The sequence below is a fragment of the Equus asinus genome, chromosome 11 (assembly GCF_041296235.1).
Source record: "Equus asinus isolate D_3611 breed Donkey chromosome 11, EquAss-T2T_v2, whole genome shotgun sequence".
Lineage (NCBI taxonomy): Eukaryota > Metazoa > Chordata > Mammalia > Perissodactyla > Equidae > Equus > Equus asinus.
In genome coordinates this window covers 22,508,826-22,531,403 of record NC_091800.1, presented here as the reverse complement: position 1 = coordinate 22,531,403, position 22,578 = coordinate 22,508,826, and the positions used below count along the sequence as shown (strand labels likewise).

General features: G+C 41.7%; 1 protein-coding gene across 1 annotated transcript in view; it reads right to left on the bottom strand.

Annotated features, from left to right (window-relative positions):
* LOC123288837 (mitochondrial ornithine transporter 1-like) overlaps nucleotides 1-16,592 on the bottom strand; it is a 133,200-nt gene extending 116,608 nt beyond the window's left edge. Inside the window, exon 1 of the mRNA XM_044777249.2 lies at nucleotides 16,449-16,592. Coding sequence (XP_044633184.2) covers nucleotides 16,449-16,591 — 143 coding nt within the window. The 5' untranslated portion in view covers nucleotide 16,592. The remainder of the gene's footprint in view (nucleotides 1-16,448) is intronic.
* Between the last annotated feature and the right edge of the window lie 5,986 nt (nucleotides 16,593-22,578).

The following is a 22,578-nucleotide window of genomic DNA, read 5'->3' as shown; positions in this document are numbered from 1 at the left end:
TTTGCTAATACAGGAAAAAAGTACTAACACTTCATTTTACTTACAGTCTTACAGAAATGGTTTTTTCTAGGATCTGATTGCATGTAAAACTCTGAAGCATCCCATGTGGGAAAAACTGTTGTTATCCTAAGCTGATGCTGTAAGTAATGTTACAAAAACAATCTGCCACAATTTAGAAGCCTAACAAGCTAAATAGGGAGAGTACAGAGAAATAAAAATATTTCCTTCGTCCGATATTTTCCACCATCTTAAAATCTCATCAGATTCAGATTTCCAGATCTGCTCTAACTGGACTGCAAGATTATTACGGTAAAACCACTCCACACAATGCACAAGTGTCTGAAATTACACTGAAGTCAAATGTACATAAAAAGGTGCCACACAGAGAAGAAAAGCTCACTGCTGTGTAATTTAATGAAACCTACTGAGCACCAAGGGCAGAGGCAGCCAAATTGAATTTTAAATAGTGCCTACCAGGAGGCTATAATCAGGATAGCCACCAGTGGGTGGATGAGATAAACGAACTCACTTTCTTTCCCTAGGTGATCAAAATAGAATGCCATCTTTAAGCAGGAGACCAGAAAAAAACAGAGAGAGACAGACAGGTTAAAATATTCATCCTTCACACCTCTGCTTTTTCACTACATGGTCATTTCTAGAATCTTCTTTCCACAAGGTACCTTTGTGTTAGTGAACATCATGCAGAATGATTTCTTTTCCTACCTTGATTTTTCTTGCAATCTATTCCAGAAAAATAAAATCTGTTCCTACAAAGTGCAAACTTCTCTGTAATCCTGGTCCACCAGTCAAGTGGCTATTAGGCAGTTGGCGCTATCCAAGGAGAGGCTTAGAGCTGAAGGTCAAGTTAGACATAGCTAGGAGCTTGCACTCCAACCATGAGAGCCAAATAGTAAAAGAAAATGTCAGGACTTAAAGCTATGTCTTTTTAAGAACAAATGAAGTAATACTCTCTTACATGAGGGTTTTCAAAGGCACTATTTTTATAAACCTATATATTTAACCCTGATCTTTCTCATGAGCTCTTTGCCCATGTTTCCAGCTGCCCACTTGACCTTCCACCTTGAAGTCCAACCAGAACCTGAACCACAAACTGTCCAGAACTGAACTCATCATCTTGCCTCACAACCACGCCTCCTTCAGACATCCCACTCTTCATAACGGCAGCCTCATTCAAGGAGGGACACCGATGTGAACACAGAGAGCTCACTCTCACCAAACGCAATCAGTTGCCAGGTCACGTTGATTGCATTTTCATGCCATTTTTGAGATCTCTCTTTGACTCTGACATTTCCCAGAGCCTCACTGTGTAGATCTCTAAGGAGTGGGCAGCAAGACCTAACCAAGTGAAGAACAGTCTGGTGGGACTTTCATCTTAGTGGGGTACTGGGAGGGTTGGGAATATAAGGAAATAAAGACAGAGTCAATTCTGTAAAGCAGGGTAGGAGAGAAGGTTGCAATTCAATGATTATGTGGCTACCTAGTCTAACCCCGAACAAATGGAAAAGCATTTCACAAAGGAATTTGATCAGTAGCAAAACATCCCAAACTCCTGGTATACCCATGCTTGGCCCTTTTTGTTTTTTTCATTGGGCAATGCTGAAGACTCATGTGAAAGGCTAAGGAGTTTGGGTAAGGCTGGCAGAAGCTGACCTGTTCCACAGCCTACTCAGTACATATATCTCACGAGATCTTGAGGACATCAACCAAATAACATCTCTCTGAACCCTCTTAGCACTTGCATCCCACTTGTCTATACAATTCCTCATCCTAGAGTCTGAGCCTCTTGAAGGCAGACACTCTCATATTCAAGTCAGTATTCAACACCAGGCCTAACATCTACCATTTTGCAAAATATAACTTTAATCAACAGCTGCAAAATTGAACTGGATTGAAAACACACATATAATAGCTTTCCAAAGAGACCATATTATCAATATCAGGCAGAGAGAAAATTATTATTGCCTATTCTTTCCCAGGCCCTTTGCTAGGCTCTGGGAATAGCATGGTGAATACAACAGAGGAGTCCTCTGCCCTGAGGGTGATATACCAATAAGAGAAGAAAGCCATTATACATATAACTGCAAAATTAAGTAATCACAAGTGTGCAAAACTCTGTAAAAGAAAAGTACGGGGTGCAAAATTTTAAGAGTTGCACCCCGTAACCAAATACCTAGATATCAGTGTTATTTAACTTACCCATTCAAACAATATATTGAAAGTTCACACTGACTTTTTATCTTTTCAAATATAATAATCATTACCTCTACCTCAAAAGGACTGGTATAAGTGAAAGAATCCAGGTGCCTTCCAGCCAACTACCTCTCAACTTAACTCTTCAACAACCTGCCTTAAATGAACAAACTTTTCGTGTCAGCAGGTACAGGGACAAGCAGCACCTCTTCATCTCTTCATTGGCTTCAAACTTCTCAAGTCTCCTAACCAAATCCTTAACACTAATCCCTCTGGCTTCTGCCTGCCTCCCCAGCCTAGTCTACTCATCCTCCCTCATGCTTTCTGCTCTAGTTCGCCTCAAAGGCAACCTGCTCGCTCACTCTGAGTGCTCTGTCCCTGCTGTTCCCTCCCTGGGATGCTCTCCCCTACCCTGTACCCCCCCAACTTCAGGTCTCCACTCAAACCTGATGTCCTCAGGAAAGCCTTCCTTAGCATCCCCTACCTAGATCACAATTGCCCAGGATGCACCTCTTCTTCCTAACATTTATCACGTTTGTAATTTTACATTCATCTTGGGGAGTATTTGATCAACGTTCGTTTCTCTTACTAAAATTCTAGGCAGACAAGAACTATACCTTTCCGAGCAGCATTGTATCTCCATTGCCTAGAACAGAAGCTGACACATAGCAGGCACTTAAAAATCATTTGTTGAATAAATGACTGGAAAAAAAGTACCACTGTACAGTACATTTTTCTTAATGTAGTTGCATCTAGTATGTCAACACTTTCAAGCCTTGTAAGCACTGGGGCAACTTCTCTTAAAGTTGAAATTTATGTTCTTCTTCGGAATACTATTAGGAGAATTATTTCTTACTTACTCAGAAGTGACTAAAGAGATTATAAAGGAATTTCCTTAATACCTAAGGATTACAATTTTCCATTTAGACTAGGTAATGCAACCCCAAATGAGAAAAATAAGCAAACAGTAACAGAAATGATGCACCATACACCAAATTGTAGAAAATACTGAGTCCATTGTAGTTCCCTTCTAGACATGAAGAGAACAAGGAGACTCTTATATTTGCATCCAAGACAACTGTACACACATAGTACGGGAAGAGAAATGATATGGGAGCTTAGATTGTTACGGGGAGCCAACGGTAGCCAGGACTGAGAAAAAGCTATTCCGACTTTGATCCTTTACCTATGTTCCCCCTTTCCAGCCACATGTATGTTGGAATGCCAAGGTCCTGTAGGGAAGCCAGTACTTCCTGTGTGTGCTCATCCCACCCAACATCATCAACTGCAATCTGCTACGAAATGGGAGGAATGTTAGTAGATTGCTGAGAGGACAATCTGGGTAATCTCAACATAAGACAATTTTAGAGGCATGTGTGTGTTTTTGTAGATGCAGGAGCTTAGTGGTAGAGATAAATGGAAGCAGCTAAGAACGTTATGCCTCATATAGTGACTCTCACCAAGGAGCACTATATCAAAAGAGGATTAGATTTAACCACAGAATCATACTAGTTTAGAGCTCAAAGGCGCATTACTTTTTCTCAAAAATTTGATGTGACAAACATATGGGAACCATAAATTACACTGGGGTGACACAAGTACATTTTGTGATTCATGGCCTTCAATGCAGTTGGCTCATGGGACATAACACTAACTCATCAATAATAATCAGAGGATAACTAGTTTCCCTTCTTGCTTTCCCTTAATATGCAGCTGTAACATGACTGACACACACTATGACAGCACTCTACTAGGTTTCCAAACTAAAAGATGCATTTACTACAGGTAACAGCAATTTCCAACTATAAACATGTTGATAACAACATTCATTTCTTTATAAATAAAAGTATAACTAAAAATGTCAAAATTTTTCATGAAAATAAGATGTATAAATTCAATCTTACATCTACTTATTGTTTACATATTTACACACATTATTTCCTGCACTTTTAGGGAGAGAAAAAGAAAATGTCTGCTTGTGAGAAGCCAGTGAAGTTCAATGAGTCTGACAGCTACTTGAGCTGTCATCCAAATGCTCCTCTGAGAAGCCCCCGGGTGTGCTGAGCAGTCAGGCGCTCTCACTTTCACACAGACGAATATGCTAACAATTCTAAAATCAGAGATATCCACATGGTAAAATTGTACAGTAAGTTATAGCTACACACCATGGTAACAACATTACTTATTACTTTTTAAAATGTCTCACTCTATAATCAAAAACAGAGCTGCTGTAATTTAAGTCATATTTCCTTGTTTTGTTTTGTTTGTAATTTTCTGAGGGACTAGAAGAAAAAAAAGAAAATGTCTGGTTTCTTATATAAACAGATACATAAAATTACTGAGCTATTCATTCATTTACTCATCTATTCTTCTAAAAATAGGAGCAGTAAGACTGGTGTGCCTCTACCTCAGAAATGTCTTCAAACTCCTTTTCTCTTTATTCCCACAGTTCCAATGATTTTCTCACCATCTCTGGCTGAGACAGGTATAACAGGCCTCTCACTACCTTTCCTGGTTTTGGTTGCTCCCCAAATCAATCTTTACTCCTCATTGTTACTAGGTTATATGGTTTGTAAGTCAATTTTACCTATAACCACTCAAAAGCTCTAGTTTAATTAAGTATAGAATCCTGAGTATGGACTATAAACAGAGCCCTTCACAACCTGATTCCTATGTCCTCCCCATTTTATCGTGTGTCACGTCACCCTCGCCTCATACCTTATAGTATTTTGCCATTCCCCGAACTCACATCAGATCTTTTTACAACTCCTTGGCTTTGAGAACTTGACATACCCTCTGCCCCAAGGCCCAGGGTCTTCTGCTCATTCTTCAGACCTGGTTTAATTAGCACCTCTGCTATGAAGCCTTCGCAGATCCCTCCAGACAGGTCACTCCCTCTCCTGTGCTCCTACAGCATTTTGTTCACACTTTAATGGATTCTGGGTATTCCTAGATTAAACGCTTGTGATTTTTGTCTATTCACCAAAACTCACAAAAGTTCATGGTATGACATAATCCACCACTTGGCTGAAGTAGGAATTTGAATTATGTATTACATTTTATCCAGGGAAGCAGAAACCATCCTAGGTATTTCAAATGCAGAGAAGTTAATTTAACACAGGAAATTGGTTACACACATGATGGAAGAGCTAAAAAGCCAAACAAGAGTTAAAGAGGTGACCCAGAAATTGGCAACTGTTCTCATCCATTAGACTGGAGTGATACTGGGAGAAGATGGTGTTACCAATGACTAGAAGAACTGAGATGTGTAACTAGGGTATCCTCGTGACGCTGGCTTCCTGACAGGAGCTGGGACCATGAAGGGCAGGGCTTTCCAGAAGAGACAACTGCTTCCAGAGATATCACCCAAGGAGGAGCTAGAGAGGGAGAAATACACTGGCTTCTCTCTGCCTCCTGTCTTGCAAAAGTGCCTCCCGCTGGCTGAACCTACCTAGATGCCAAGTGTCAAGGCTTCTGGGAAATGTAATCTCCTGTGATACACAGCCAAGCAGGAGGAGGGCAGAATGGAAAATGACTGGCACACTATGTGAGGCTGCTGAGCACTTTACTTGGCTGCCGAGTGAGCCTTGCCAGCTGATGACTCTCTGCGGCAAAACACGGAAGTGTGTGTTATCTATCATGAGTCCTTTGCATTGTAATTACACCTCACATGTTGGCTTTCTCCATAAGACTGTGAGCTCCTCAATTCCAGGCACCTTATCTCAATTTGCATCCCAACACCTACCAGGGTATTTGACGTATAGGAGGCATTCAACAAATACTGTTAAATTCCTGTAAACACTAATCCCCTGGATTTACAACATACTTTAACTCAGCATTTCCCAAAGTGTGCTCTGCTGGTCATTAATTCAAAGAGATGTTAATGTCTATTACAGATAAATAGCACTCTGCCATTCCCAAACAAGTCTGTGAAACACAGTGTTCAACAAAGTTAAGCTGGTGTCTTAGTCCATTCGGGCTCCTATGACAAAATGCCACAGACTGAGTGGCTTATGGACAACAGAAATTTATTTCTTACCGTTTCTGGAGGCTGGAAGTCAGGGATGGATGCCAGCTGGGTGGCAGACTTCTCCTTGTAGCCTCACATGGTAGAAGGGGCAAGGAAGCTCTCTGGGACTCCTTTTAAAACAGCATTAATCTCATTCATGAGGGCTCCACCCTCATGACCCAATCATCTCCCAAAGGCCCCACCTCCCAATACCATCACATTGGGCATCAGGATTTCAACAAATGAATTTGCAGAAGGACATCAATATTCAGACCATAGCAGCTGGTTTCTTTATTGCAGAAAATAAATAAAGCTCATTCAGAGCTTTTAAAACGTGCTTGAAGAGAGAGGTAGTATTAGGCAGTATCATTTCAACATACATGACTACAGAACACTTTTTTTCAAAGGACTAACATTATGCAGGGACAGGAGTTAAGGGGGCATTAATTTAAATGTCTTCACATTTGTGGCATTATTTTATTTTGCCTTTGAAATATTCCTGTGAAGTAGAGAGGAACAAGGGCACACCTCACAGTTTAAAATGTTGCTAATACATAATTAAAACTAAACAATACATCATGTATTAATTGAATCTATAAGATGTCATTTACTATTCTAATCACTGTAGGGCTGGAAGAAAAATATAAACCTTAGCTCCTGCTCTATTTGAAGAGGTAAGACACACAAGAGAAATAGAGAACAATAAAATGGAACTTCCTTTTGATCTGAGAGTATTTTTATACAGTTGGTCCTAATTTAAGATAGTTCAACTTAACGATTTTTTGACTTTACCATGGTGCAAAAGTGACAGGCAGTAGAAGCTGTACTTCGAATTTTGAGTTTTGATCTTTCCCTGGGCTAGTAATATGCAGTACGATCCTCTCTCCTGATGTTGGGCAATGGCGGCGAGCCACACCTCCCAGTCAGCCACAGATACACTTACAGCCATTCTGTATCCATAACATCATTCTATTTTTCACCTTCAGTACAGTATTCAATAAATTACATGAGATATTCAACACTTTATCATAAAATACACTTTGTGTTAGATGACTTTGCCCAACTATAGGCCAATGTAATTGTTCTGAGCACATTTAAGGCAGGCTAGGCTAAGTTATGATGCTCGGTAGGTTAGATGTATTAAACGCATTTTTGACTTAACCAAATTTTCAAGTTAAGATGGGTTTATTGGGGTGTAACCCCATCATACATCGGGGAAGATCTGCACATGTTTTAGTACATCAAGGTATCTAGTGTTGTCTGATTATTGAAAATACGCAACGGTAAATTAATTACTGAAGTTATAAGCAGGTCAGTTCTGGAGCTTCCATTACAATTAGAGCTTCATAAATTCTAAGAGTAAATAACTAACTGGTGTGACATCTACCATATAAAGAAAACAAGGGATTGGCTCCCCCGCAACACAATCATTAGTCAACAATATCAATGCACCAGAACCGGGACAGGGTTGAATCCAAGCTCCTGAGCTTCTAACAGCGAACATTCCAAAGCCCTGGGAAACCCCTGGACTCTGTTAGCGCAACCTAGCCAGAACTGCATTTGTTTCTATCATAACATTTTATTGATCAAGATTGAAAAAGTAGAACCTTATCCTTCATTTCTGAAGAGAGACACGAGCTCCTTGGCTTTGTTACTTAAGTATGTCCTCTGGAATTAGCATTATCTTCAGCCCTAACAAAGAATCATCACAAGGCCTTCTAACAATGGAATACCTACACTGGAAAACTTCACCAGCATGCAATAACGAGAGATAAAGTTCTTCTGTTAAATAATTTTTAAAAGACAGAATGTTTGCTTTTGGCATTTTCCCCTAATGGTCTCTCTACTACATACTACCTTATTAACATTAACCTGTAACGTATTTTTTAAGAAATGGCAAAAGGTTGCTATATCATAACACTACAAGTGGTTCTATCCTACTATAAGCATAAACTAAGGACCAAAGAAACAATAAAAATATCTATCCATATTAAGAGACTTATTATCGATCATGGTCAGAAATTCTGAATTCTATATATAATACAAGGTAGAATTTCAATTAACACTTTAATATCATGGGGATAGCATAAACAGCTCAATGGATAACTAATGGGATGACTTTGAGTGTCCTCTAAAATTCAGTATTCTCAACTACAAAAAAGAATAAATTACCTGCCTCACTGGGGGAAATGAGAACTGACTATGTTCCACAGATCACCCATCCATTCTGGGTGCTGGACACAAATATATTAGGAAAACACTTAATTCTGCACTTAATACTATACTTTCCCCATTCCCCTTAGGAGACTGGTTATACGTATCAACATACTAAAGGCTCTGTGAGTTCTGCTGTAAGGAAATCTATTAACTTTCCATAACCAAGTGTTTCTCAAGTTTACTTGTTCCCAAAACTATTTCACTTTTCCTGTTAACACCTGCTGGTACACCCAGGAATCAGAGTTCCTCAGAACACACTTGAGAGTGATGACTTAAGAGGAAAAAGATGAATTTTAATGACATCAAACAATAAAAGTTTTGAACTTAATGCTGTTATTCCTTCTAATTATAACCAACACACACATAAGACACCCTTGCCCACTTGGCGGTAGCTGGAGAGTTCAAGTACTAACAGTGTAACAATGATGACTTTGTGCGGAGCGCAAATTTTATGCATCTTGTGATCCTGTAGAGAACGATGTAAAGCTCTCTTGAGTGTGCATTTTGAGGTTTTTAAACAGGAATAGTTAAGAATTCACATTCCTCAGTTGGTTTTCTTTGTAAATAACAACACGTTTTTACAAGACAGCTAATCAATTTGCAGTCTGTGTTGGCGAGGCTAACTAACCCACACTGACCCTGGCCTCAGTAGTATCTGGCTACAGGTGTGTCAGCTGGTGGTAACAAAGGGAAGTTACGTTAAAATCAAATCACTCTCTTAGAAAGACTCTACTCCAGGCAAAGTAAGTGAAGATGTGGACCATGTCAAAAAGAACAATCTAAATAATTCTAGACAAAACACCTTGCATAGTTGCTAACGTGACAGGCCCAAGAGCAATGGATAACTCTTTACTTCATCATTTTAAGAAATATTATCATTATTATTTTTGACTTCAGAGATACAATCTCAGGAAGTAAAAACCAGTAACTCAAAACAGGGAAAAACTGAGTACACCTGGAAGGACAGAAGACGGGGATTTGAGTGTATCCTAACTAACGTGGACTGGCAGCAGCACACTGCCACAGGGTGAGGGATGCAAAACAAGCACTGGGAATGATAGCATGTTTGTGATCTGCAGCTGGAGTCACAAATTGAAATAGAGTCATCATTCAAGGATAGCATGGAAAAGATTTTGTTCTGCTTTCTGAGTCTATACACAGGTGTGACCATCACCAGTAACACGTAAGGTCAGTAAAATAATAAAAGGAGAACACAGTTATAAACTGCTCTGTTCCTACACTAATTCTGATATTTGCTGCTTATATCACATGGTCCCCAAAATAACAACTATGGATGGAAAGAGATTGATAACCCATAATTAGCTTAACACTTGGTATAAGTCTATGCCCCCATTCCAGTAACACGTAAGGTTTGAAGTGAATTAAATTGGTTCACATTTCTCAAAATGCAGTCTGTGGATCATGCGTGTCTAGAATCCCTGGGGAGTTTGTTAAAAGTGCCTCACCTGGGCCCACACCCACCGAATCAGACTCTCTGGGACAGGGCTCGGGACTCTCCCCATGGAATAAACTCTCAGGTGACTTTTAGGCCCATTAGAGAACTAAAAGAATATTGTATTGAATGCTGATGTCAATTATCAATATGGAGAACCTGGAGGCTTCATAGGAAAGTCTGAAAACAATGAAAAACTTTCCACGGGGCCAGCCTGGTGGCGTAGTGGTTAAGTTTGCACACTCTGCTTCAGCAGCCCGGGGTTCACAGGTTCAGATCCTGGGCGCAGACCTACGCACTGCTCAAGCCATGCTGAGGTGACGTCCCACATACAAAATAGAGGAATATCAGCATGGCTGTTAGCTCAGTGACAATCTTCCTCAAGCAAAAAAGAAGAAGATTGGCAACAGATGTTCGCTCAGGGCCAGTCTTCCACACACAAAAAAAACAACTTTCCAAACTAAGGCTTAGTAAAACAAGTTCCTCTGGAGGAAAAATAAGTATTTGAAAAACTAAGGCTGTAACAATGACTATTTGATGTAATTTTAAAACATTATTAGATACAAACATAGAAAATTGGTGTTTTCGTTTTTATAAAACATCAGTTAATTCGTCAACATCCCTACCTTTAACAAATCCAGAGCTTGGAGTAGATGCTATCCATGGCTTCTCTTTGGGTTGTCTACACTGCATCTCCCTTTCACTCCTTCCTGGCTGGCAAAGCCCCACTTGCACTGTTGCACTGTTGAGGCTTCCATCTCAAGCTTGCTCCTCTTTATTAGAGATGTACATAGGACATCTGATTGTGATAAAAGGTGTGGTCTGTGGCCCTAGAAAGTACTACTAGTCAGCAAGAGTGCATCATCTTCTTCCCCAGAGATGTTTAAGACCAGGTGAGCTTCTCCTTTGTCAAAGCTGACTTAAGTACCATCCTCCCTGGCAGCAGAAGCTCAGACTGGCTGATTCCTGAGTGCCCTCCTGGCTTAACCATTCTGCTTTCCCGAGATACACATGGCTTTACCAAGTTGTCCAAGGGCTGTCCTGGCTCCTCTCTGTGATCTGCAGAATGGTCTCCATGTCTTTCAATTAGCAATTCCTTACTGAAAATCCACTACATGAAAACTACAGAGGGCGTATTAAGGTCTTATTTTGAGTTCTCCAACTACAGAATCTTGTTTCTGGTATAGGACAATGGTAAATGAAAGAATATATATAATAGATATGAATATATTATATAATGTATGTATTATAATGTGAAAATTAATAAAGGGAAACCTCATTTAAAATGGAGTCAGGAAGCCAGAAAGGGGAGCTCCCATATAGTGCCACTCGAGGTCAATTACAGGAAAGACAGTCAATTACAGACCCTGACAAAAAGATGTCAACAAGAAAGAATCTTCAACTACAGGGAGAAGTGTACATTTCATCTCAAACAGAAATCAACTACCCCAGCAACCTAGCCAAGGAGAAACTATCACCACCCCAAACTCTTGTTTTTCCCCAATGGACTTTCAGTCAACACAACCCCTTCCAGTTTCCTCCTTTTTCTCTACAAAATAATGTTCCTCTCCCTTGTTTGTTGGATTTGCATATGGTCCACCATAGCATGCATATCCCAAGTTGCAATTCTTTGGCTATTCCCAAATAAATTCATTTTGCTGGTAAAACAACTGGAAGTTTTATGATTAAAGTTAAAAATAATTGTAATAAGTATATAATACAAATTAAGAGAGAGAACTCCAGGAAAATTTTCTGTGACAAAAACAAGAAAAGATGGAACAAGGATGTGCTCAGCCAATACCAAACTACAGAGGTGGGGGTCGTTTTATGGTCCAATTGGAGAGGTTTATATCAGATCATGATACAACTAAACTTTGTGTAAGTTCTGAAAGTAAACCATTTACCCGAAGTCACATTTTTCAAAATATGAAATAGTTAACTTAGAACAGGGTTCTCAAGGTGTGGTCTCAGAACCAGCATCAACCGCAAACTTGTTAGAAATGCAAATTATCAGCCCCCACCCCACCAAACCTACTAAATCAGAAATTCCTGGGTGGGCTCCAAAAACGGTTTTAAAAGTCCTGCAGGTGATTCTGATGCACACTTACATTTGAGAACCCTGGCTCAGAACTCAAGACACCTCCCCTGGGCCTGATATCACAAGTCCGAGGGAGCTGAATGGAAAAGGAGTAGTTCGTACTCTACAAGGTGTAATTCAAAGAGGAACAAAAGAGCACTGCCTGTTCCCCCAACTGACCCAAGAAATGCCCGCATTTCTGAAAATTAGGGCAACTTCTTTCAGTTAAGACACTGTCACTAAAAAGTCACTATGCCCATTAATACACCAACGCATCATTGATCTTACTCCTCAGCTGTCACTTGACAGAGAGCCTGGATATGAAGGAAAGCGTAATGTGGCGTATCATATGACAGATCAGGGTTAAAGTGGACCAAGTGGAGAAGAGTCCCAAGCTCTCATCCTAAGGGGATGAAAGACAGGCCCGGGTGGGACCCTACGGTGAGGGAACTCTGGAGAGGCAATGATGCTTCCAGCACATAGAGAAAGGGATGCTCAAAGAAACACTTTGTCATCATTACTGTCTTGAGCAGCAGTTAACTATCAATTAGTTGAGGAGATGGTCTCCCCTGGCTTCTTGGAACAGAACACAGTCTAAACTGGAAAGGTAGTTGTTTGCCACTGATTAGCATTCCACACCCATTTTATACATAGATGTGACTCACATTCAAACTAATGAATTAGGGGACTCTCTTTGGTGCCCTCTCCTTACAGCACCCTCATTTTCCTAACATGAAATCTACAAATTCAGATCCTGACGTTCGTAAGCCTCAGTTGACAGAACTTATAGATAGATTTAATATGTCTTTGCAATGCTCTTATATGTTTCACTTACAGAGCACGTAAATAAGACATTTTACTAACACGTACATCAAAAGTTTGACATTAATCTTTTAAAACTCTGCTAAAGTACTTAATCACTACAAGAGTATTCAAAAGCACATAATTTCATATTCAACAGACAACATTAAAACCTCTTTCTTGGGGCTGGCTTGGTGGCGCAGCAGTTGAGTTCGCACATTCTGCTTCGGCGGCCCGGGGTTTGCTGGTTCGGATCCCAGGTGTGGACATGGCACTGCTTGGCAAGCCATGCTGTGGTAGGCGTCCCACATATAAAGTAGAGGAAGATGGGCACGGATGTTAGCTCAGGGCCAGTCTTCCTCAGCAAAAAGAGGAGGAGTGGCAGCAGATGTTAGCTCAGGGCTGATCTTCCACAAAAAAAAAAAGCAAAAAAAAACCTCTTTCTCATAAACACTATTACTGTACTACATACATGTTAACATTTTTATTATATGTTACCTTTCTCAAAGTCTTTCTACATGCCTTTTAAAAACTCAGTTGAGGGTAAAACTCACCACAGACTGGTTTTTAAAAATTATGACAGGGCCGGCCAGTGCCACAGCAGTTAAGTTCCCATCCTCCACTTCGGCGGCCCAGGGTTCACCAGTTTGGATCCCAGATGCGGACGTATGCACCACCTGGCAAGCCATGCTGTGGCCGGTGGGCCACATATAAAGTAGAGGAAGATGGGCACAGATGTTAGCTCAGGGCCAGTCTTCCTCAGCAAAAAAGAGGAGGATTGGTGGCAGATGTTAGCTCAGGGCTAATCTTCCTCAAAAAAAAGAAAAAAGAAATTAAAAAATCATGACAAAAACGTGACTTAAAATGTAAGATGGACATGGTAGCAATTAAAGTTGATGTGCCAGTGACCACAGGAAATGCAAACGTCTTGATTCCTGGAAGCATTCCTCCTATAAGGGAGCAAACGTCCATGGACAACAGCCCCACATTGTGCTATTCTATCAGTTGACAGGTGACATTTTAACCTCTAACCAAGCATAGCAAGACGATTCAAAATTAAGGTTGACACTTTGTCCTTTAACTAGATCCAAAGTCCTGCAGGGGTCTCCCTGCCTGATGTTATACCATATGTGCAAACTCAGACACAGCAGGCAGGGTTACGCAGGATGCCTCTGTACTCTGCCATTCTCCCGCTTCCTGTTGTTTTTGGAGCAGCCCTAACTTTAGCTAAACATAACCTTTCTGGGTGGATCATTTTTAGCGAGAGAATCCACCTTCTAGCAGAGCAGTCTGTATGTTGACTGCATGTCTGAAGCATTGCCAACTATGGAATTCAGAGAACTCACTGGTTTGGTATTTTGCAGTTTTTATGAAACGCACCCATTTTAGGAAAAACTCATAAAATAAACTTACTTACCACTTTAGTTTTTAGGAATAAAATCCAAACAATTATGGAATGAACAACAGGAGGAATTCTTTTTGAAGCGTTTGTCAACTGGTCTACCATTAATTGATAGTGATAATGATAGTGATGAATGGCAGATTTTTCAAAACCTTTTCCATAATTCAAGCTACTTTTTTATTCAAAATTTACTATTATCTTGGGTAGTGGGATGTACTTACTTATTTGTGCCTTCAAGAGGTGTGAATGGGAAAAAGCCTCTTAGGTTTTACATTCAGAATTTTTTTTTGACAGATAGGAGAAATAATTAGGAGAAATGAGAGAATACCAACTCTAGTAATAAACTGCATCCTTAGCTTAATGTCAGTGGTTCTTACCAAGCCAGAGTTCACAAAAAGCATATACAAAGAAAACAAAACAGTCCTTTGAAAAATATATACAACTTCCCCAACGGTCTTTCCCCTTGACTTTTCCATAAAGTAGAACATTTAGCTCTATATAATTCCAGAAAATCTATACATGGCTTACAGAGGGAAGCATAAATCTCCTGGGTGTCAGATTCACTTCCTGGTGCCTTCCTTCATTATACATTTAAAGATAATCAATAAAAACTGATTTCTCTTTGTAAGCATTTTCCTGTTCTGCCAGAAATAATAGCAGTCCCTGCCCTAAAATGAAGGAAAAAAATGGAAAGTAACATTTACCATAAGAGGAGAAAAAGAAACTGCCTAAGCATTTTTCCTGAGCCAAGTGAAACACGAACAGCAAATCAAGTTTATTCGTAAAGAAAAAAATTTTAAATACTCCTGGCATTAGATCTATTCTTAAAATCTGCAGGATCAACAAGTTTTCCAACTCTGGATTTATATTTCAACTTTCAACAACCACCTCTTTATGTGTCCTAATAGTTTTACTGTATTTCTGTATGAATATCACATGCAAGACTGTTACTCGACGTCGAACACTGAAGCAGTAACAAGAGGACGGTTAAGTCCCCAAATTGCATCCTAGGGCAGAGATGCAAAACCACAGGGAAAAAACAGATGAGAACAAAATTACATCCGGTGAGGAAATAAAGAACTGCAGACAACTCTATCTCGTCTCAAAACACAAAACTTTTTGCCACTTGCATTCTCAGCACAAGAATTTTCTTGTTTAAAATGTTACTTTAAAGTTTTATATTAAATACTCTGAAATAATCTGTTGGGGTTTCTCCAACATTGTAGACTCTATCTCAGAACTATCCATTTTTATTTCTTTTGCTTCTTCTGGATTTGTCACAAAAGACTGTAAGAAAACACCAAATGGAAGAGTAACAGACTTTTACTTTGTAAGGAAGTTACAAATATATTTTATACGTTTTCCTGGCTTCCTATTTCCCCTCACTCTATACTATCTATGAAGGTTGTCATATTTCCCCAGAGCAGATTATAAATCAGACAAGTTCAGCCCGTCAGGTTGAAAACTGGAGGTAAAAGGTGCAGTGGAAAATATATAAAGTATAATTAAAACCATATGACCAGAGATATTGAAGCAATACTTGTTGGAGGAAACCCAAGTAAAAATCAAACCTCTCCTGGTGTTAGTGAGACTACCCGGTCCATTGGGGCCAAGCACACATCATTTGCTAAATATTCTTTTTTTTTCCCTTCACGGCAAGACCATCGAGGGAACTTCAATCCTAACCAGGTCATTAAGCCTACAGCTATCTTTGTAGCATAAAGAAATTCATGGTTGTTAATGTAAAACTGATCTCGCCTTTAAAACAGTTACCACTTACTCAGAAATATAGTTTAAGATTGGGCAAGGGTCCATTTTTCATCCATCAAACAGTATTAAAGACTCATGATGACAATGTTGAATCAAAAATCTTTTCTACGAAGAAGTCTTCAACTCTAAAGACCTGAGGATTCCAGAAAGACACAGATCATCTAATTGCTTACTGTTGAACATAAAGAGCAAGAAGCTATGAAATGCAGACTGTCTCCCCTACTACATTATAAACAACCTAGATATTACTGCCTCACGTAGGTGGTACTTAGCAGGCCAATGATGTATATATGTCTAAGGATGTGCAGGAATTAAGAGTTCTTGAAGTTGTAAAGCAATTCCAGTAAAAATCTTTGACTTTAACAATCTATCACCAAAGCAATTCCATGCCTATTTCTCCCGAGCATTCCAAGTGTCAAGTATAGTAATCTCAGTAGACAACTGGAACATAATTTTCAATATTGCTTTGGGATTCTGGTAAACAACTCAAGTTTAGCAAGTCACTTACCCCCCAGAAACTGAATTCCTCCAGCCACTCTTCCCACAGTCCTGGAGATGAGCTCCGACACACAGCAACCCATGAGGGCAGTGAGAGCCACCAGGAGGAGGAGGCCACAACCCAGGCCTGTCACGATGGTACAGATCCTCCATTCTGCGCTGGGGATGCCCTGGAAGGAGGCATAGCGCCCACATTCCTCCACCATCACCATCATCTGCCGACTCTCATCATGCACAGGATATGAGCACCTCCGGAAAGTACCGAAGGACACAGGCTTGCCCAGCTGTGATCCCCAGAGCCAGTAAGGCATGAAGAACCCCACGCAGGAGGTGGCAGCACAAAGAAAAGAGAGCAAAGCCCAGATCACCCCGGTACAAGTCAGGCTGGATGCCATCTTTCACCAGATAGGGCAATGAGGACCCAAAGTGACTGCCCTGGGACTACAGGAGTGAGGGAAGTTGTGAAATCACCAGGGAACCACAGGTAATCCACAGTTCTGTAATGGGGAGTGTCTATTAATGGAACAGGTCTTCAGTCTCACTGGGCATCAGGTTCCCATCTTCTGTAGTAAGGATGATGGTCCCTGGTAAAACAATAAGAAATATTAAAAGTTAAATGTTTTTAGAGACGTGATAACACCAATTCAGTTGGTCTAGAACTTTCAGTTAATAAACATTCAAACTTGCCTCAACACTTCAAAATCGGGATGAACTAATTCTATAAACTTCTCTATGATTCAAGTTTTGTCAAACTAGCTCAAAGCTTTTTCATTTCTTTATCTCCTGTAAATGCTCCCAAATTAACTCTGACAGCTATTTACCTAAAGAAATTCAGGACTTTTATTTGCCATGCCAGTGAATTCATTTCATATCCTCACATTAAGGGTAATGTAGCATTTTTACTGGCAGCAAACATAATTCTGAATATTACAATAAAATGAACCATATCATGGTTTATTTGGCTTGGAAGTTCATGCTCATAATTCGCAGCAACTTTTCTGTGTCCCTTTAGGTGCAGTAACTCTCTGCATGAGCCCAAACAAAATAATTAAGATCATTTTCACAACTGCAGAGCACCATAAATTCAACAAACATTATGTAGTGTCTAGGCTCATAGAATGGATGGAACCATTAGGCACTCCCAGTTCTCACTCAGTAGCGTTTGTGAATTCCTTGGGTCTTAACTGTCTTCTAGTGAAAATGAAAGAAAGGCTGTGTATGACTTATTCTCCTGTCTGCAGTTTTGATTCAGTGGTTCCAATAAAATTAATGGAACCATCCCTCCTGCTGAATGATTGTCAGATTGTCCAATCTGAAAAGTAATCCATACTTTCCAGTATTCCACATCGAACCCCAGTCATTCAAATGGTTCCACCCCTCCTTCCCTTTCAGAAAGAGTTCCTGAACCATTTCCCACACTTTCCGTAAAGAAATGAATACAGCAGCACAGAGCCCACGCACCCTACATTTGCATGCCCAGAACTCTTAACTCCAGCTTTCTGAGTCCACAGCAAACTCCCTCTTCCCTCACCTCGCCCCTTTCCCAGCCCTCGCCCCTATCGTTTTCTTTCCACCCGCCGTCTTATTTCTAGTCCAATATGTCACTTTGGGGGAGCTCCGGCTACCTCTTTTTTTTTTTTTTTTAAATCTTGTCAACTGCGGTCAGCGTTAATGGCTGAAGTTGGTCTGTCTGGGCCATGAGGCTGGGGAAGACGAGCGCGGGGCGGCACCGGGGGAGGAGGGCCCTCATCTCCAGCTGGGGTAAGGCATCTCTCCCAGACAAGCCCATAGTCAGCCCCCTGCCGTGGCCTCGCCCGCCCTGCACCCTGAAAACACAATGCTCCCTCAACCCAAAAGGATGGAGAGGGGCATTTTCCAGCCGGCCCCCTGGCGAAGGGAGGGATAAGGATGGGAAGGCAGCACCCCCCGGAGGCAGACGCCAAGAGCGGACGCGGCAGGCAGCGAGAGGCGAGCGAGCAGCCAAGCTCAGGAAGTCCGGAGCCCGGGAGCAGCCCAACTCCGGCGGCGGGGACGAGGGGGCCCGGAGAGAAAGGAGCGCAGCCCACGCCCGCGGGGCGGCGAGCGCTTTACTCACATGGCCGGCGGGCGGCGGCCACCTTCTCTCCCGAGTTCGGGGCGCACGCACAACTTGCTGTCTTTCCCGGGCGGAACATCCACGGCAAAGAAGACGCTCCTTCCTTCGCCGCTGTCTTAACAGCCGCCGCGATCCCGGGCCCGACGTGGGAGAGCGAGCGGGCCGGACAGGAGGCGGAGAGTCCGCGGAGGACCGGCCGCGCGCGCGCCCAGCGGAGCCCCCGCTCCCCGCGTGTGTCCGGCGAGGCTCGGGCGGAGCGCTGTGGCCGCGCGGGCGCCCGGCTCGCAAGCAGCGGAGCGGCTCTCCCTTTGGCAGGCGAGGCACGCACCGCCTCCTCCCCTCCGCTGCCGAGCCCTCCTCTTTCTCCTGTCCCCTCCCCTCGCGCCGGCAGACCCACAGCAGACAGTCCGGGGACGCGGGGCGGCCGGCGACCTTCCCAGTCCGTGGGGTGGGGTGGGGTGGGGTGGGGAGGGAAGGGGGCGCACCCCGCTGCTGACGGGGTGCAAGCTCAGCCCCCGGGGACAGATTTCGTGGCTCTCCAGCCCCAAGCCCTTTCGTGACCTCCTCTCGACGCTCCTTCAAAAAGAGTGGAGGAGGCAGGCAGACTGAAAAGTAGGGGAGAAAGTTGCTTGTCTCTCGGTTGCTCCCGAGGGGCCACGGAAGATGCGACACGTTCCCTGTCTGCTTTTCTGGGTCTGGTGTTTGGGGTTTAAGCTCCAGTTTCCTGCCGCCTTTAGGAGATGTAGATAGAAGGAGACCCTTAAAGACTGGCTAAAATGACCCCTTTGAGCTTTCAGGAGTCTCCTGGGATGTAGTCACTTGGGAAGAAGATGAACAAGGCCAGTGTGGGCGTGGGAATGAGAGACAAGAGCGGAGAGCCCGAGGCTCTGGAACTCCATCAGGAGGCCGCCTTTGCAGACAGCCCAGGAAGAAGACAGGGGGAGACTTCCAGCGCGCCTCTCCCAAGAGATACTTTCTTTGGGAACTGCTTTCAAGGCCTTGCGCGCCCTCTCCCTCCCTCCCTCCCTCGTTTCTTCCTTCCCCTTCTCGCCCTCCCTTCCATCCCCCTGTCTAATCAGTCTTGCAATCAATACCACCACTGAATTGCTTTTCTGAGAGACAACTGATTTTGATTTCCCCTCTGGAGTTGAGGTCTTTTTTGGCTTGTCATTAGCGCCAACACCTTTGGAAGTTTCGAGCTACTTTCAGTAGACGACAATGGGAGTCTCTGCTGCAGACAGTATTTTAAGAATCATGCCATCTGGGAACAGAGGTTTGTGAAGCAAATACTTCCTCAGATGCAGTTTATGAAGTGCTTTTTCAAAGTAGTTGAAAGAAATAAATGGGTAGGTATATATTCCATAGTAAATTTTCAAATTGCACCATTTTAATTAGCCGTGATGGTGTACATTTTCCCCAGAACTGCTGCTGGAGATGTGCATTCTTTCATTATTATTTTGAAAGGCTTTGAGTAATTGGTTCCAACCCTTTTGAGGTCATAGACCTTTTTAAGAACATGATGAAACTGATGAGCCTCCTAGGAAAAAAACGCATGTATTAAGCTTTATCACAGCGGTTCTCAAGGGCTAGAAGGGAGAGTATGCCCCCCCCAGGGGACATTGGCAAGGTCTGCAAATATTTTTGATTTTCATGGTCAGGGCAGTGCTACTGGCATCTAGTGGGTGGAAGCCAGGAATGTTGCCAAACACCCTACAATGAATGGGACTGCCCCCCAGAATTATGCAGCTGGAAATAGCAATAGTGCCAAGGTTGAGAAAACCTATTTCAGTGAAATATCAGATGATTTCCTGTTCCCCTGCAGCCCATCCGTGAATCCCAGATTCAGAATCCCTGATTTAAATCATCTTGTACAAATCACTGGTTATTGAGCTCAGCGACAGCATATTAACGATTGGTCTGACTTCCAGCTATGTACCACACCCTTAGTTATCACACAGAGCCTTCGTATCTATATAAAGTGCAGGTAGAAGATATGACTGTATAAAGACTAAATAATGATAGTGAGGTTCTGACTCACCTTCCACACAACCTGCTGGGGAAATTGGTCCAGGACACTTTCTCAAGCTTAGGGGTGTTCCAAGCAGTGAGGTGCATGGCTGCTATGAAGTTTTTGATGTGTGCCAGTCACCACACTAACTTTTCTTTTAAATTACTTTATTCTCTAAAAAAAAAAAAAACTACGAAGAAGGTGTAATTATTATTTTACAGAAAGGTTAATTTTCCTGAGAACTTACAGCTAACAAGTGAACTTTAAAAAATCTCATTATCTGCATTCTAATGAACAGAGTAAATGCCGTTGGAGAGATTCTGCCCAAGACAAAAAAGAAGATAGAGGAAGAGACTGGATTTTCAAGAAAATCTATCAGGACACAATATCAATTATTTGGGAAAGTGTAGTGTGTTATATACTGAGACTCGAATTTCTAACTTAAATGAGTGAATTTGGACAAATAGCGACCTTTCAGAGCCTAAGTTTTCTCATTTGTAAAAAGAAGTTGGAATAGATGATTTTTAATATTCTTCTAGCTCATGACTTCTAGTATCATGATTATGCAGGTACTCTTATTTACAAGAAGGAGTTTTGGGGTCATCTAAGTTTGTTCAGGTACATAATTTTATAGGTAAGGATGCAGAGGCTCAGAATCCTTCCAGTGTCTTATCCAAAGCTGAGCTTAGAATCTCTGTATCCTTGATTTCTCTTTTCATTCCGCCATGTAATTATCTTCCCAAACTATAAAATCTTCTGAATTACTCCTTGGGTTCTTGTATGCATACTTAGAAGGCAAAATGCATTATAACATCTTTAAAACCCTTGCATTAAATTTGCACCTTCAAAGGATCCTTAAATTACTTCCCACCCAGAAGTTCCCACATAGCAGATGTCACTGATACCTCTTACTTCAGGTTTGAGTTTCTAGCATGTTTGGATAGTAGTCCCATTGAGTCATAAGATGAGATCATGAACCTCAAAGTATGTGGAAAGCTGTAAAGCATCTACGACAACACTCTTGGTTGGCTACTCAGTATTAACTCCCAACCCCCCTCCCTTGTTCACTAGATACTTTTCTAACCTCCCTTAAAGCTAGTGGTGGCCACATGACTTTGTTCTAGCCAATGAGTCTACTGAGAAGATTTCTGAGGAAGATTGTATTCTCTGATAAAAGGAGAAAGCCTGAGAGAACAGTTCTCTCAGCATCCTGAGCTGCCTTTGGACACATTCTTGAAGGATGAGATGTTTGGAGCTATGGCAGCCTTCTTGTAACCATGAGGGGAATCACAGAGATGTAATCCTAGCACCTTAACATTGTGGAGCTGTACACCTCATTTTGAATTTTTTAAAAGTTAATTATAGATCGTCAACATGGTTTAAGTCATGGTTACTTGAATTTTCTACTTTTAGTATCAGAAAGCATTCCTAATTGATAAACACCTGTACAGATAAGACATATGCTCAATAACAGGAAAGACACATTAGTCAACATTGTATCCCAATGCTTGACAACAGGAGATAGATAATAATTGAACATTAACTGAAGGAATTAATGAACAAATCAATGTCATTGTGATTATTATCCTTGTTTAATGCAGCCTACAGAGTGGATATTTAACTTTTTGTTTTTTAAACAAATTGGGGGTTCTGGGTGAAATTAGGGAAGGAGTATGATAGTGGAAAACAGGAAACAGTACAAAGTCCATCCATCACTTTTGACCATTGGGGAGAGGTTGGAAAGGGAATTCTTCAGTTCACATTTGTGGCTGATCCTATAATTTGGCTGATACAATGTTCATTTCCAACCCTTTTCTTCCATATGTTTCTCTCCCATAGAAGCAATTAAAGCTAGAATCTCCATTTCCCAGCCTCCTTTCAAGTTTGAGTGGCCATGGGACAGTGCTAACTAATGAGACCAAAGTCAAGGGGTGCTGGCACCATCACATCCACTTTCTCTTTCTTCTACCCTAGAAAACGGACATGATAGCATCTTGTTGCACAGTAGCCATCTTTCAACCATGAGGTGACATGCAT